Genomic DNA, 14698 nt, shown 5'->3' with positions numbered 1-14698 from the left:
GATGTCATGAGATGAGTCGTTCCTTTCTGGTCTATGCTCCCCACAGTGATGCTTGGTTTCACCTTAGGCCGCAGTGATGGGGCTAAAGGACTGAGGCCCCTGAAACCATCAGCCAAGACCAGTCTTCTACCCGGTCAGTAGATTGTCTCTGCTACTTGTTTTTCACAGTGATGGAAACCTGACTAACATCAGTAAAGACGGAGGCTGCTGCTGACACAGTAATTCACAGGATTAATGGGTAATAGGCGGGGAGGGCAGACCATGGTGAGTTGGTGGTACTGCTTGTAGTAAGATTTGGGATGACTGAAATTCATCACAGAGGAGTGAGGAGTGGGTCGTGACACCAGGTGTCCCTTTATAGGGAGGAGGATGGACTGCTATGCCCCATGCCTCCGCCAGTGCAGGAAATGAGTCTAATGCAGATGGGTGTATTCTAGAGTAAGCTTAACACGTGAGCTGACCAAGCAGTCAGCGAAGGAAGTGAGAGGCAGGGACAGGAAGGGGGCATGAGAGGAGGCACTGGCAAAGGAACAAGGACCAAAGACGGACAAAAAGCAGCTGGTGAACAGCCTGAGAAGACAGCTTTTGCCTCATGTCAACAGGGCCAGATGCTCAGGAACAGCTCTGATAGAGCTCTGCAGAGGGGAACAGAGTCAGAGCACAGGACTCACACCCACACGAGAAGAGACAGAGAAGGCAAGGGGGAGAAGGAAGTGGCAGGCTTGGAAGGAAGTGAGCTCTAGAAGAGGCAGAAACCCAAGGAGAGGGCAGAGCAAGAGCTTAGGACAAGATGGGATGGCAAGAGGAGTCGAAGGGGAGGGGCTGAAGGAGCTAAGAAGTGTCTTGAAGGCTAAGTGCTATTCATGATAAAGCAGGAAAGCCTGCAAGGAGCAGGACCTTGCATAACGAAGTCAGGAGGAAGCCCGGAGACCTGTGAGAGAGGTAGCTTGGGGCTCTGTAAGACGGGCAAGTTGTCACTTCTTCAGCACAAGGCTAGGTACTGTCTTAATACTAAGAAGAGAGCCTGTGCTCACTAAGGGACAAGATGGTCTCTTCCTACAGATCGGAGGAGGAAAAAAAACAGCCATTTTGGATGGGGTCACACTTCTTGATTTCACCAACATAAAGCGCCATCCAGAAGTTCATGGAATCTTGTTGGAGCTCTTTGTACCAATGTCGGCTGATACTGAGTGGAGATCAGATTTGGGAAAGTGTATAAGTTCTCCACATATAAGGTGTATGAGATCCCCAAATACAAAGGACAAATCATCTTTCCTGGGACGTGTGAGCCTTTTGCCAGATTGGTAACTTCAGAAAGACCTGTGAGGTCAAATGCGGAGAGCTGGTCTATAAGAGATCACGAAAACGTTTGTTAGCTCACGCATCACAATATTCAGAAATCTGTCTGCCAAAATGGAGCATGTGTAGATAGCACAGGTTTTTGGAGCCTAGCCCATATCGCTTCTCTGTCCTTCTTAGAAAGTGAGAATATTAGTAGCAATGCCAGGTTAGTGAGTTTATTGCAATCATAGGGAAGCACAAAGGAATAAATTTTATCTGTTCATTATTGCAGGAGCCTGTTGGGAGCAAAATGCTCCTGGGGCTAGAAATAGCAATTTAAAACAGAGAGCAAATACCTGGAGAAAAGAAGTTAGGTGGGAAACTACGTCAAAGTGAGAGATGAAGGATGCAAGCCTAGGAGGGAAGACTAGAAAACTTTAATAGCTATTAATGAGGTCTTCATTTATAAAGTAATGCCAGCTGGACTCAGAGATGGTGATTTTAAAAAAGATCTTGCAAGAACTCCATGAAATAAGAGAGTTAGGGTGAAGCCAAGAAGTTATGAAGACTGCCTTACAGAACTGGAATTAAAGGTAGGACACAATTTGTGTGTGTGGCCGTGTGGGGGGGGAGGGGTGGTTGGGTATGCTTCTAACAAACAGAATCCCCAGGAGAGGAGAAGGGAAAGGAGAGGGATGGGAAAGGGAAAGGACAAGGGCAGGGAAAGGACAGAAAGAGAAAGGAAAGGAAAGGAAAGGAAAGGAAAGGAAAGGAAAGGAAAGGAAAGGAAAGGAAAGGAAAGGAAAGGAAAGGAAAGGAAAGGAAAGGAAAGGAAAGGAAAGGAAAGGAAAGGAAAGGAAAGGAAAGGAAAGGAAAGAAGAGGGAATACTCCATGAAGTTTCTGGAAACTGAGCAGCACAAGGCTATACCTTTTTGCAGCTTTGTCTACGGACCGCTTCAGTCTCCGCTCAGTGCTAACATTCCAGTGGAAAACCCACCATCTTGCTGGCTGAGAGAATCAAGAGAAGCCCAAGTAATGGTCCTCAGATCAGCCAGAGAGGAAGGACCTCAAGACTCTGGCTGGCCCTGGGCTGTTCCATTCAAGCTAGACTGAGACCCCAAGGAGCTGAGAGCTGCACTGATGTCCCCTGTGAACGTCAGTCTGCAGTCAGTATAGCCAAGTTAACTTCCTGCTGCATCAAGGATCTCAACACAGCTCAACGTGACAATCTAGAGTGCCTGCATCCTAACATTCATGATGTAGCTAATCTGAAACTATGAGAAATGAGGCTCATTTTCACAAGAAAAGACGATGAAAACTTGTCACAAGAGAATTTAGATGTTAAAAGTATAAGGGGGAAAAGAATGATTTAAAGTAGCTATTAATGAGGTAAAGAAAGATATCCTTTGATGAATAGGAATATAAAACTCCTAATCAAAATTAGTATAATGGGGATTAATTAGAAATTATGGAACTAAATACATATAATATCAGAAAAAAGAAGTTACCCTAGAAAAGAAAAAGGGACAGAAAATGGATTTGAAGAAATATGGTTTCAAACTTCCTGATTATACTTAAAACACAGATGTGAATATTTAAGAAACTTATCAAACCTTAAGCAGGACAAATCTGGGAGAAAAGAAACACACCTAGGCACACCACAGTGAAGCTAAGGAAACTAAATATAAAGGGGAATCTTAGAAGCCAACAGTGTAATATGATCGATTATGTGTGTGTGTGTGTGTGTGTGTGTGTGTGTGTGTGTGTGTGTGACATTTTTGAAGATGACAGATCAAACATTTAATAAAATGTACCTCCATTTTGGTCTGCAGTTTCCTGATGATGAAACAGGCTGTACATTTTGAACAGAGTATCATAAATGCCACGTTTATTTCTTTGCATCCTACATGCCAGGTAGGTGGCACACAATGTCTTCTTGTCTGTAAACCTTAATCCCATGATTCAGAGGGTGCTTGCCAAACCTCTCCTCTGTAAAGTGACTCCTCGCTTTCTGTGATAAATAAATGTGCTGGAAGGCAGTACTTTGAAGTTATGTGAAATCCATTCCTCTCCCCATGTTCCCCTCATGTTTCAGCGTCCAGCGACACTTCGTGTCTGAACTAACTGTGAACCTGATGGATGCCAAACAGTGCACTTTTGCTATCATATTCATATCTGTGTGGATTCAACAGTCCCCATATCATTTAATGGACTATAATCTGTTATGATCATTGTATAGTTTCAGGTTCAGATCATCCCAGATTTGATATTAGGAGGCACTTCAAACTGGACCATGGGCTTTTAAAATACACCTGCATCATTCTTTAAGTATTTTCTCACTTCCTTGCACAATAAAAGGCATGGTAGCCTCTTCTTGTATTTCCTTCCCCAGTCCCTCATTTCTCTAATGAGTCCTGGTTGCCTGCAGTAGAGGAGAGAAAAATGAAGATTTGAGTGTCAGGCATACACTTGACACATGACTGTGACTGTTTTCGAGCATACAACCTGTGTTTATTTTTCTGTCTCCATAGTTCATGCCAATACCTCTACTCCAGTTCGACACTGCCAGATTCATTCTAGCATTTATGCATTCCTTATGTATGCTTCCTCTTCCAACAGCTTCTATCATCCCCAATATAGTTCAATCTTCCTGTGCGTAGCTCATCTCTCCATATTGCTGGGCTGGTGGTCCCTCATGAGTGAGTCCTAATACTCACTAGGGCTAATCTCCCATGTTCAGAACATCTACCTTTCTTAGGTCTGTCCAGTGAATTTTATGGTGAGAGGAAGTAGAAAGAAAAATATTAAGTAAGTTTTGGAGGATTTTTTTTTGTTGTTGTTGTTTTGAGGTAGGGTCTCACTCTGGTCCAGGCTGACCTGGAATTAACTCTGTCATCTCAGGGTGGCCTTGAACTCATGGCAATCCTCCTACCTCTGCCTCCCGAGTGCTGGGATTAAAGGCGTACGCCACCATGCTCCGCTTGTTGTGTTTTTTTTTAAAGAGGAAAACAGAAGAGATTTGAAGAAAAAGGCAAGGGGGAAAAAGACAAGCTATTTTTCTAAAATCAAATATATCACCTCTGGATTAAATGCATGCATGTGAGTACATGGCATGTGTGTGGATACCCTTCGGGTCATTTTCCATAGTTCTAAGACTATAAATTCCATCACAGGAATCTCAGAGATCCTGCGTGATGTAACTGCCCTTGACCTCTTGGGACTGGAGGCCTCTTCTCTGTTCTATCCCATCATGCCTTTTGCCACAGGACATTTGTTTGTGTTGTGTCCCTTTTCTTTGGTCTAACCTAACACTTTCATTTGGTGTAAAGTATACCATGTACTGGATCTTTGTGTGTCTCCAAAGCAGTATGTTGAAACCCTAATCCCTAATGGGATGGTGTTTGGAGAGAGGCTTTGGGCAGGTAGGTAATTGTGGTTACAATTAGGTCATGAAAATGTAGCCTCCATGATGGAAAAAGGCCCTTACAAACTGAAGAAGAACCATGCAATCTCTCTCTCTCTCCCAGAATGCACACACCAAGGAAAGGGCATCTGTGGATATAATCAGGAAGAGGATCCTGACCAGGAACTTGACCAGGCTGTTACATGTATCTTAGCCTCACCAGCCTGCAGAACCATGAGAAACAAATGTTTTCTATTTAAGACACCCAGTGTGGGGCATTTTGTTTTGACATCCCAAGTTGACTACAACTGACTTATTCATCAGATCTGCTGGGCCAACATCTCCTCCTCTGGAAGTCCTCCTAAATTGAAGACACTGCCAGGCCATGTTTTTATTGATTGTTTGACTCCAGCTCTCATAACTGGTCACTGTGTTGTCAGTGAGTATATGTCTGATTAATATCCTGTGTCCTCACTAAATTGTGTGCAGTATGGAGCAGTACCAATGTCTCTCCTCAGTCATGATTATATCTCTGTGACACCAAGTATTGGCACATAAAAGATGCTCAGTAAGTGCTTACTGTGTGACTAAATTTTTGAATTTTAGAAACATAACTTGTTTGACCACAAGCATGTTACCTTTTCTATTTTGAATAAAATAGCATAGAATTCATACAATGAATATGGTGGATCAAGTGACTACATGACTAATGACCCAGAAAACTCTCAGGTCTAGAGTATATAATCTTTAGCACATAAAAGAAATGCTATTAAAATCACAACAAGTGATCTAAAATAATGTGCACAGGAAAAAGATCATACCTAAGAATGACTTTACCTAAGAAACACTGTAAGGTACATGCAAATTGTACATTTGTCTTACATCATCATTTAGGTCACCCAGGATTTGAAATATTAGTCCTTCAAAGGCAGAATGTAGATCTGGTCAAAATTCAAATGTGAGCCTGGGTGTATGTGGATGTGTGCTTGGAACCAGACAGGGAGATTTTTATTGCACTGAAAGAAAAGACATCTGAGATTATCCTCGGATATTTTCTTTTAAAGAAAAGAATGACAGAAACCTAAACAGTAAGAGTTGCTAAAATTGTTATAATTAGAATAATGCAGACAAACTGACTTTGGCTAGAGTCATTATATGTAGAGCAATATGCTGGAGCACAAAATAAACAAGTCGGCAGACATTAATTTTGAGTCAGTTGGTGTAAAGAACTTAATGTTAAAAATAATATAATTTAATAAAAATCAATTACATATTTAACAAGTTGGTATAATTGCTCACCTGGAACAAAGTGAAATTCCAGAATATTTCTGGTATCTGCCAATAAGCCAATGGAAAAATAAATAATAAAAATAACAAGAACAGTCATTCTTTCAAATTTGATGTTAAAGGAAGCAAGCAGAAACAAACGATCCTATCCTGTGTGACTCCTGTTCCAATTTTCTGGCTTCTGTGAGCCACAATAGACAAAGAAAAAATTGTCTTGGGACACAGGTCACACTATACATACATACATACATATATATATATATATATATATATATATATATATATAATATATATGCATATATCATATATACATATATAATATACAAATATACCTATATAACCTGAGCAGTAGTTATATTTGAGTGTGTGTGTATGTATGTGTGCAAATTCACAAGCATGTATATGTGTTAATTGACTAGGCGGTACATGAGGGAATTTTCTGAGGTAATGCCCATGTTTTTAATCTATTGGGAGTTTAGGTTATACAACTGTGTGCATTTGTTTAAAATTTAAATATAAACTCAAAATGTGCATTAAAATTTAGGCAAATATTGCCTAAACAAAAAGTGTAGAGAAAAAATGATGTAGCGATGGATGGACACAGGTATGTAGAATTTATCAGATGAAGAAATACCACATTACTAATTCTACAATCTAAGGGATTGGGAATATTGCTGTTTTCTGTCAAATTCTTCCAAGTTTTTTTTATATGTCTGAATTTTTTTTGAAGTAAAAGTCTTGGGAAGAAACAAATAAATTTCAGATGCACTAAACATTTTTATATAAAACAACCCACCATGCAATAAAGTAGTATGGAAAACTTTAAGGAACTTTTAATAATTTTGAGTGAAGAGAGCTTTCAAAACAAACCAGAATCCTACATAGCTATTGAAGAGTGTCTGGGCAACGGCTCAATAGGGAGGGTAAGGATGGGGTGGGAGGCACAAAATTGGATCCAAATGGCAATGGTACCATAAAATTCTATTTCCTAAACCATAGACTAAAATAGTTGAATCTTCATCAGGTCCTTAGAGGGAACACCTGAATCACAGGGCCCTGGAGAGTGTAAGATAAAGGCTGACCTTAATCTTCTCCTGTCTCTCTCTCTGTTCTCTCTTCCTATTTTACATTACCTATGTCTTTCTTCTTTCTTTCACTTGGCAATGGCTCATTTGGTAGTTTGCTATACAAGCAAGAGAACCTGAGTTTGATCCTAGGACCTTTGTAAAATACCAGATATGAAAGCACTTGCCTCTAATCCCAGTGCTGGGGAAATAAAAACAGGAGGAACCCTTGGGTTTGCTTGGTAGCTAGCCAAGCCTAATTGGTTAGCTGCAAGTCACTGAGAGTCCTTGTCTCAATAAAAGGCAGATGGCATTCCTGGGGATAACACCTAAGGTTGCTATGAGGTCTCCACCTATAAGCACACACAGGTGTGACCCCATAGCACACACACACACACACACACACACACACACACACATACATGATTACCCCCCCACACACAAATGTGCACACATACATATTTTTAAAGATGCATAGGAAAAGATGGATAATTTTGACTACATAAATAACCATGTTACATGTCAAAGCATGTCATAAACAATTAAAAGAATGAGCAATTGTATCCTGTTTGATGAAGGGTTAATATTCCTTGTATGAAAACCAATAAATGATCAATGAAAAAGTAGATAAAAGCAAGTACAGACAACAGAAGAACTATGAATTTAGCAACTGCATGAAAATGCAAATTAACATAAAGCGAGGTATCCATTTTTCATTGTTGGATTAACACATCCTTAGAACCTGATCACCTCCAGGAAGGAATGCCAGAAGATACATTCCTGGAATGTGGGTCTAAATAGAAGGTTTTGGAAAATCAACCTGGCAGTAAGAAAGCCAGAGAAATACAAAGAATGTAGCGAAGCAGGCACAGTATGATCTCACTTTTATGTAATTAACATATGAACACTTGGGCTTTTCTTTAAAAAGAAATTATTTATTTTATTACAGAGAGAGAGAATGGGCATGTCAGGGCCTCTAGCCACTGCAAATGAACTCCAGCTGCATGTGCTACCATGTGCATCTGGCTTATATGGGATCTGGAGAATCAAACCTGCATCCTTAGACTTTGCAAGCAAGTACCTTAACTGCTAAGCCACCTCTCCAGCCCCAGGGCCTTTTTTTTTTTAAGCAAAAGAAATATTGTGAAAGGAGATACATCTCATGATTGAAAATGCTGCTACAGGATCTGTAAAGATGACTTAGTGGTTAAGGTGCTTGCCTGCAAAGCCTAAGAACCCAGGTTCAATTCCCCACCACCCATGTAAGCCAGATGCACAAGATGGTGCATATGTCTGGAGTTCATTGTCAGTGGTTGGAGGCCCTGGCATGCGCATTAATTCCCCCCTCCTTTATTTCTCCTTATATATATCTTATATATCCTTATATATCTTATATATCAAATAAATAACTAAGTAAGTAAATAAATAATAAAATATTTTTAAAAGAAAATGCTATTTTAGGGCAGTGTTTAGAACATTTTAATCTCAGAGTGAAATCTGGCTGGTCCCATATTTATAGCTCATGAGCTCAGAATGATGTTTCTAATAATTTTAGAGGGTCACATTGTAAATGGTTGCATAATTATTTACATAATAACCTCTGCTGTACCTCTTGGCCAGCAAAGCCTAAAATATTAACCAGATGGGTTCTTGAATAGAAAGTTTATCAACTATTGCCTCAAGGGAAATGTCATTTTCTAGGCATTCTTTTGCTTGGCTTTGCTGTATTGTTTTAATTTGTATATAACACATATTTTTCAGGCTGAAGCAAGAGATAGGCTAAGCAAGAAGGTGATTATAACAATCATTTTGGATGCTCTGGTCAGGCATTGTTTAGACTGCCATTGTAGCAATCAGGACAAAAGAAAATGATGTCTTGTAATGAGGAGTTACAGTGGAGGGGTCAAGAGAGATGGATTTCTTAGGAACCTGTAGGAATTGCTTACAGATTGGACCTGGATGTTGAGGCGCCGGGAGAAAGCAGTGGTGACTTTCAGGTTTCAATCTCTCCTTAAGTGATGCCAGATATGGTGATTGAATAAAAGGGAGGGGGGATATGGACTATAAAGCCAGAACTCTATTTTGGACCTGTTAAAATTCTAAGTGGAAGTGTGTGGAGGAGGCAGTGGGATATAGATGATTAGAGCTGCTCAGGATGTGGAGTGGGAGGCTGAGCAGGAAAGACAGATTTAAGAGCCCTCGTCATGTAGTGGGTCCTTAAAGCTCTCAGGAAGCAAGATAGAGGGAAAGGATGACAGAGATAAAGATTCTGTCTGGTGACGCAGTACCCAGCCCAATCAGGGATGTAGCTGTTCCTTAATGAATGATGTCTCTGCTGTCACTGTCTACCTGCTTGGATCCTAACATCATCTCCTGCAAAATCATCTCTCACCCATGGGCCAAGAAATAGCATGACTTCCTTATCTGGACACTAGCTGCTGGGTTTCTCTTACATGGATGGGTCTCCCAGCAGCCCACTGACTTCCCCAGTGGGGAGTTAAGTTCATCAACAGGTGCCCAGATACCTACAGCCACCTTTGAGTCCTCCCATGGTTTCCCCAGGAAGAGAAATGACTCACCAAGGAGCTTGTATAGGTGGGGTCTGAGGTGTCATCCTGGAGGTAGCGAGAGAGGCCAAAGTCGGACACCTTGCACACCAGGTTGCTGTTGACCAGAATGTTCCGTGCAGCCAGGTCCCGGTGTACATAGTTCATCTCGGCCAGGTACTTCATGCCGGCCGCAATGCCCCTCAGCATCCCCACCAGCTGGATCACTGTGAACTGCCCATCGTTTTGCTGTGATAAAACACAAGGAAGATAGAGATCAAAGTGGTCTTCGGTGGCTGAACAGGAGCCTAGATGACATGGCCAAAGGCTTGTCAGCACCTGCCAGGGCTGGGCACACAGCTCACTGCTGCCCCTTCCCTCCTCCTCATTCTTTTCCTTGAATGCTTTGCTTTCTTCTTGCCAAGCCCTGTCGATTTCATCTCCAAATTACGTCTCCAACCCATCCACTCCTCTCCCTCTCCACTGCCACCAATCCAACCAAGTCATCGTCATCCATCACCTGTAACAGCCTCTTGCACCTGTCTCCCTCACCCCTACAATCCATTCTTTCCACGCCAGCCAGAGCCATCTTTCCAAGACATAAATCAGGCCATGTCAGTCCCTGGCTTAAACTCTCTAATAGCCTCCCAGTGCATTAAGGGAAATCGCCGAACTGTGCACAGCTCACTAGACCCCAGAGATCAGTGGCTGTCTTGCCTCAGGCCTTGGTCCTGGACTCTTTTGCTATAAGCCATGGTGACAGGTAACATTGCAGGTATTCCCAAGGCAAGCTCTGGCCCCATCTTGGAGCGCTTTCCTATCCCATTTCTTCTGATTTCCTCCACTCCATTTTCCCTCTCCATAATCCACATCTATTTACCCTTTGTTTTCTTTTTCTTTTTCTTTTTTTTTTTTGCTGGCATGTGCATGTGTGTGTAGTGTGCATACATATTAGCACGTGTGTGAGTGCACATGTGTGTATGAATTCACGGACATGTGTGTGGAGGCCAGAGATTGACATTCGGTGTTCTCTTCAGTCATTTACCATTTTATTTGCTTTTGTGTATTTGAGAGAAAGGGAGAGAGAGACAGAGAGAATGGGTGCACCAAGAACTTCAGCCACTGCAAGCTTACTCCAGACACGTGCACCCCCTTGTGAGCATGTACCACCTTGCACAATTGTGTCACTGTGTGACTGGCTTATTTGTGACCTAGAGATTTGAACACAAGTTCTTAGGCTTTGCAAGCAAGCACCTTAACTGCTGAGCCATCTCTCTAGCTCTACACCTTATTTTCATGATAGAAGGTCTCTTGGTGAATCTAGTTTACCTAGCCAGGAAACCTATCTCCTGTCTCTGCTTCCCCAACGCTGGGATTACAGGACACCGCTGCCACATTGGACATTTTATGTGGGTGCTGGGGATCCGAACGCATATCCTCATGCTTGTGCATCAAGCACTCTCCATCCATGCCCTTCATTTCCTGCTAAATGCCCTTCTTCAGAGAAGACATCCATACAACTCTTCCCTCTTCTTCAAATGGGAGAATGCCTTTCAGTGGGTGTCCTTATCAGTCTTTTTAGTGAATAGAACAATTTTGGACCTTGCAGATGTGTATGTATTATTCTGTGCAGCTGCCTCTCGGCTCTAATCTCTTTGAGGACAATAATCCCATCTCTTGTGGTCCTCCATAGTCTTATCAATGATGAAAAACTTAATAGAGAAAGAAAAAGAAGACTCAACGAGCACCCGTTGAATGAATGACTGCTATGTGGCTTCCTGCTTCCAACACTCAATGTGTAAGGCACTTTCTTTGGTTAGTCCCAGAGTTGTCGAACATCACCTTGCATAACCATGCCCACCTTATAGGGATCAGCACAGAAGTAAGTTCACACGTGGAATCTGGCACATGAGACACTGCTAGTGAATCATGCCAGCCTGCAATACTCTTGTCTCTTGTCACTGGTAGGCTCACAATTTCAACAAAAAGTGGCTTCTTTCTGCCACCCCTAAGCTGCAGTCAGTGGTTAAATTAGTAGACACTGGCTCATATTGCCAAGAAAGTGTTTTCTAATCCAAGCTCAGCCCTAGTTGCTCCCCCAAGAGTCATAATTTGTATCCTATGAAAACAGCATGGCCTAAACATTGGGATGCTGTGACTGGAGGACAGAAGGAAGAAGGCAGGCCATCAGGGGTCTACGTTAGTTACTGCTGGGCACAGGCCCTGAGCAAGCCACATGCTTGGCCCAGAGTTGTCATATGGAGTACACATAGTATCCACAGTGGCAGACGCTCCCCTGCATTGAGCATCTACTGGATGCCTGATGTCGCACAACGCTCTCACATACGCTATCTAATTGTGGATGGGTGTGCCATGTTTTTTTGCATGTGCTCCTGAAAAAAAAACAACAACAACAGTTTTCTATTAAAAATAAAGTAATTAGGATAACCTAGAAGACTTGTTACAAGACACTCTGTTAGAGAAAACAAACACCAATGATCAAGAAATCTAACAAGGATATCAAGAGGTATTGAAGGTTGTTCCTCATGCAAGATGGCAAGCTTGGGGGCTGGAGAGATGGCTTAGTGGTTAAGCACTTGCCTGTGAAGCCTAAGGACCCCAGTTTGAGGTTCGATTCTCCAGGACCCACGTTAGCCAGATGCACAAGGGGAGGGCATGTGTCTGGAGTTTGTTTGCAGTGGCTGGAGGCCCTGGCGTGCCCATTCTCTCTCTCCCGCCCCCCACCGTCACTCTCAAATAAAGAAAAATAAATGAAATTTTAAAAAGTATTGCAAGCTTGGGTCTATCTTTGAGGGTTTATACTTGTGATCAATTGAAGGAGTGGAACAAATTGCTATTTTCTTCCCCTTCCTGCTAGAGGAAGGGTCCACAAACACCCTGAGGGAGACACACCCTATGTGCCAAGAGGCTCCTAACTCAATTCTTAACCACCTGCCAATCTTTTTGCAAAAACTTTATATTGTTTATAAAGAGAGAGAGAGAGAATATGCATGCCAGGGCTTTTAGCCACTGCAAACTCCAGACACATGTACCACCTTGTGCAACTGATTTTATATGGGTACTGGGGAATCAAACATGGGTCTTTAGGCTTTGTAGGCAAGACCTAAACCACTGAGCCATCTCTCCAGCCCCATCCAATGCTTTCTCTGAGACATTTTCTTTTGATCAGACAGAAAGAAAGAAAGCACTGCCTTCTGGAAGCTGACTGCTTTTGAACATGGGCTGCCCATCTGTGAGCGGCGAATAAGCTGTGAGAGATGCGCCACTCACCAACAGACATCAGACAACACCTTCTCAAGAAGCCAGCCAGTCTTCCTTGAGTGCCCTGTGCTTCTTCAAAGTGGGTCTCTGGAGGATTTGTCTTCTCAAAAAGTATCCATGCAAGTTTTATAAGTCATAAAAATGTACCTCAGCTGAATGTCACTCGAGTTGTATCTCTTTTTTCTTTTTTTTTAAATTCAGTTTGTTATTTCCTCTCTGGAAGTGAAGACAAGATCATGGTGGAAAACGTTTTCTTAAAGAGGCTGCACTTCCAGGGAGGGCAGTGGTGGTGGCTGTAGGAACTCTGAGAATGACGCTGGTGGGGTGCCTGTGGGCTTTTTTATGTTCATTTTTATTTACTTATTTGAGAGCAACAGACAGAGAGAGAAAGAGGCAGAGAGAGAGAGAGAGAGAGACAGATAGAGAGAGAGAGACAGAGAGAATGGTTGTGCCATGGCCTCCAGCCACTGCAAACAAACTCCAGACATGTGCGCCCCCTTGTGCATCTGGCTAACGTGGGTCCTGGGGAAACAAGCCTCGAACCAGGATCCTTAGGCTTCACAGGCAAGCGCTTAACCACTAAGCCATCACTCCAGCCCATGCCTTTTATTTTCTTTTGCTTCAAGTTGTTGTGGTCTTCCTAGAGCTGGCTTATTATCCTAATTGCTACAACATCTAGTCCAATTTGGGGGTCAAAGGAGGCCAAGAAGAGACACATTGGAAGTCATGAGCAAAAGAGGCCCTTTGGATGCAGGCTCTGCCGCTCGCTGGCTTTGCAAGACTGAAAATGTGATTCATCCTCCGGAGCAGTGATTTCTGTATTTTCAACACAGGAGCATGCCATCCACCCTTTACAGGGCCCAGGGAAGCTCACATGAGGCAATATGTGCAAAAAAGCTTGGCTAGGGATGCTGCTATCACGCTAAGATGGCTTCATGATCACCGGCACTTCTGATCATCTTCCCAATCTACTCCTCTCTGTGCAATCACGACCAGATTTATCTGTAACTTTGTGAAGGAACCTGCTTCAGTGCTGAACACATGAGGAAAACATGGTAGAGAGAAGAAATACGGTGCCTGGGTGGAGTGATTTAAACCTTCTTCCCTTCATGGAGTGCTTTCTACTGAAATTGCTTTCCTGCAAATGCACCAAAGCCACTTGCTGGCCCTTATATTAAACAGGAAGGATTTAGGTATTTCAACTTTCATTGACAAATCCACTTCAGGAAATGAAACCCTTATTTGATTTGTTTGAAGGGAATGAATTGTAGATTTTTTTTTTTTAACTAAAAGAGAACTTTCAGGCTCATCCAGCTGAATGTGTTTAGTTGATAGATTGGAAAATTGAGTTAACAGACTTGCTCCAGGCCACAGGGTGACTCATAGCAAAAGCCAAGGCAGTGCCTCAGTCTCTGCACTTCCGAACTGGTGTTCTCTCCCTCACATCTGGGCTGCTTCCTTCCAGCTTGAGCTCATGAAAAAGCTTCCCTGAAGAAAAGCGTCCCATTTGACATTACTCAGCGACTTCCAAGAGTCTTCCAGTGATGGGCATCTGTGAATGAACCAGAAGCTAGCAAACACAGTCATTCTTAGGCAAGAAGGCCTTCTGAAGCAAGTCATTCTTCTTAGTTAAGGCAGTAGACATGACTCAGAGCTTCAAGGATGACTCCTAAGATGAGGGGAGAACTACCAGATGGACTCCATGTGAGCTATGCAATGCAACGCTTGGCCATTTGAAAACGTTGGTAATAATGAACCATTCCCTGTGTGTACTGCTGAAGAATAACAGTTTCCTATCCTTCTAGTAAAGCAGGATTCTAAGTCCTACACAGAG

The 14698-nt window shown here is 42.5% G+C and overlaps 1 protein-coding gene across 1 annotated transcript in view; it reads right to left on the bottom strand.

The window, feature by feature from the left end:
• The window catches only part of Ephb1 (EPH receptor B1), a 504317-nt gene that overhangs the window by 46234 nt on the left and 443385 nt on the right, over positions 1–14698 (bottom strand). The window contains exon 12 of the mRNA XM_004664344.2: positions 9616–9831. Within this exon, the coding sequence (XP_004664401.2) occupies positions 9616–9831 (216 nt within the window). The remainder of the gene's footprint in view (positions 1–9615; positions 9832–14698) is intronic.

Source organism: Jaculus jaculus, chromosome 17 (genome assembly GCF_020740685.1).
Source record: "Jaculus jaculus isolate mJacJac1 chromosome 17, mJacJac1.mat.Y.cur, whole genome shotgun sequence".
NCBI classification, from domain to species: Eukaryota; Metazoa; Chordata; class Mammalia; order Rodentia; family Dipodidae; genus Jaculus; species Jaculus jaculus.
Note: the sequence above shows the minus strand (reverse complement) of the source record. Positions and strands in the feature narration are given on the sequence as shown.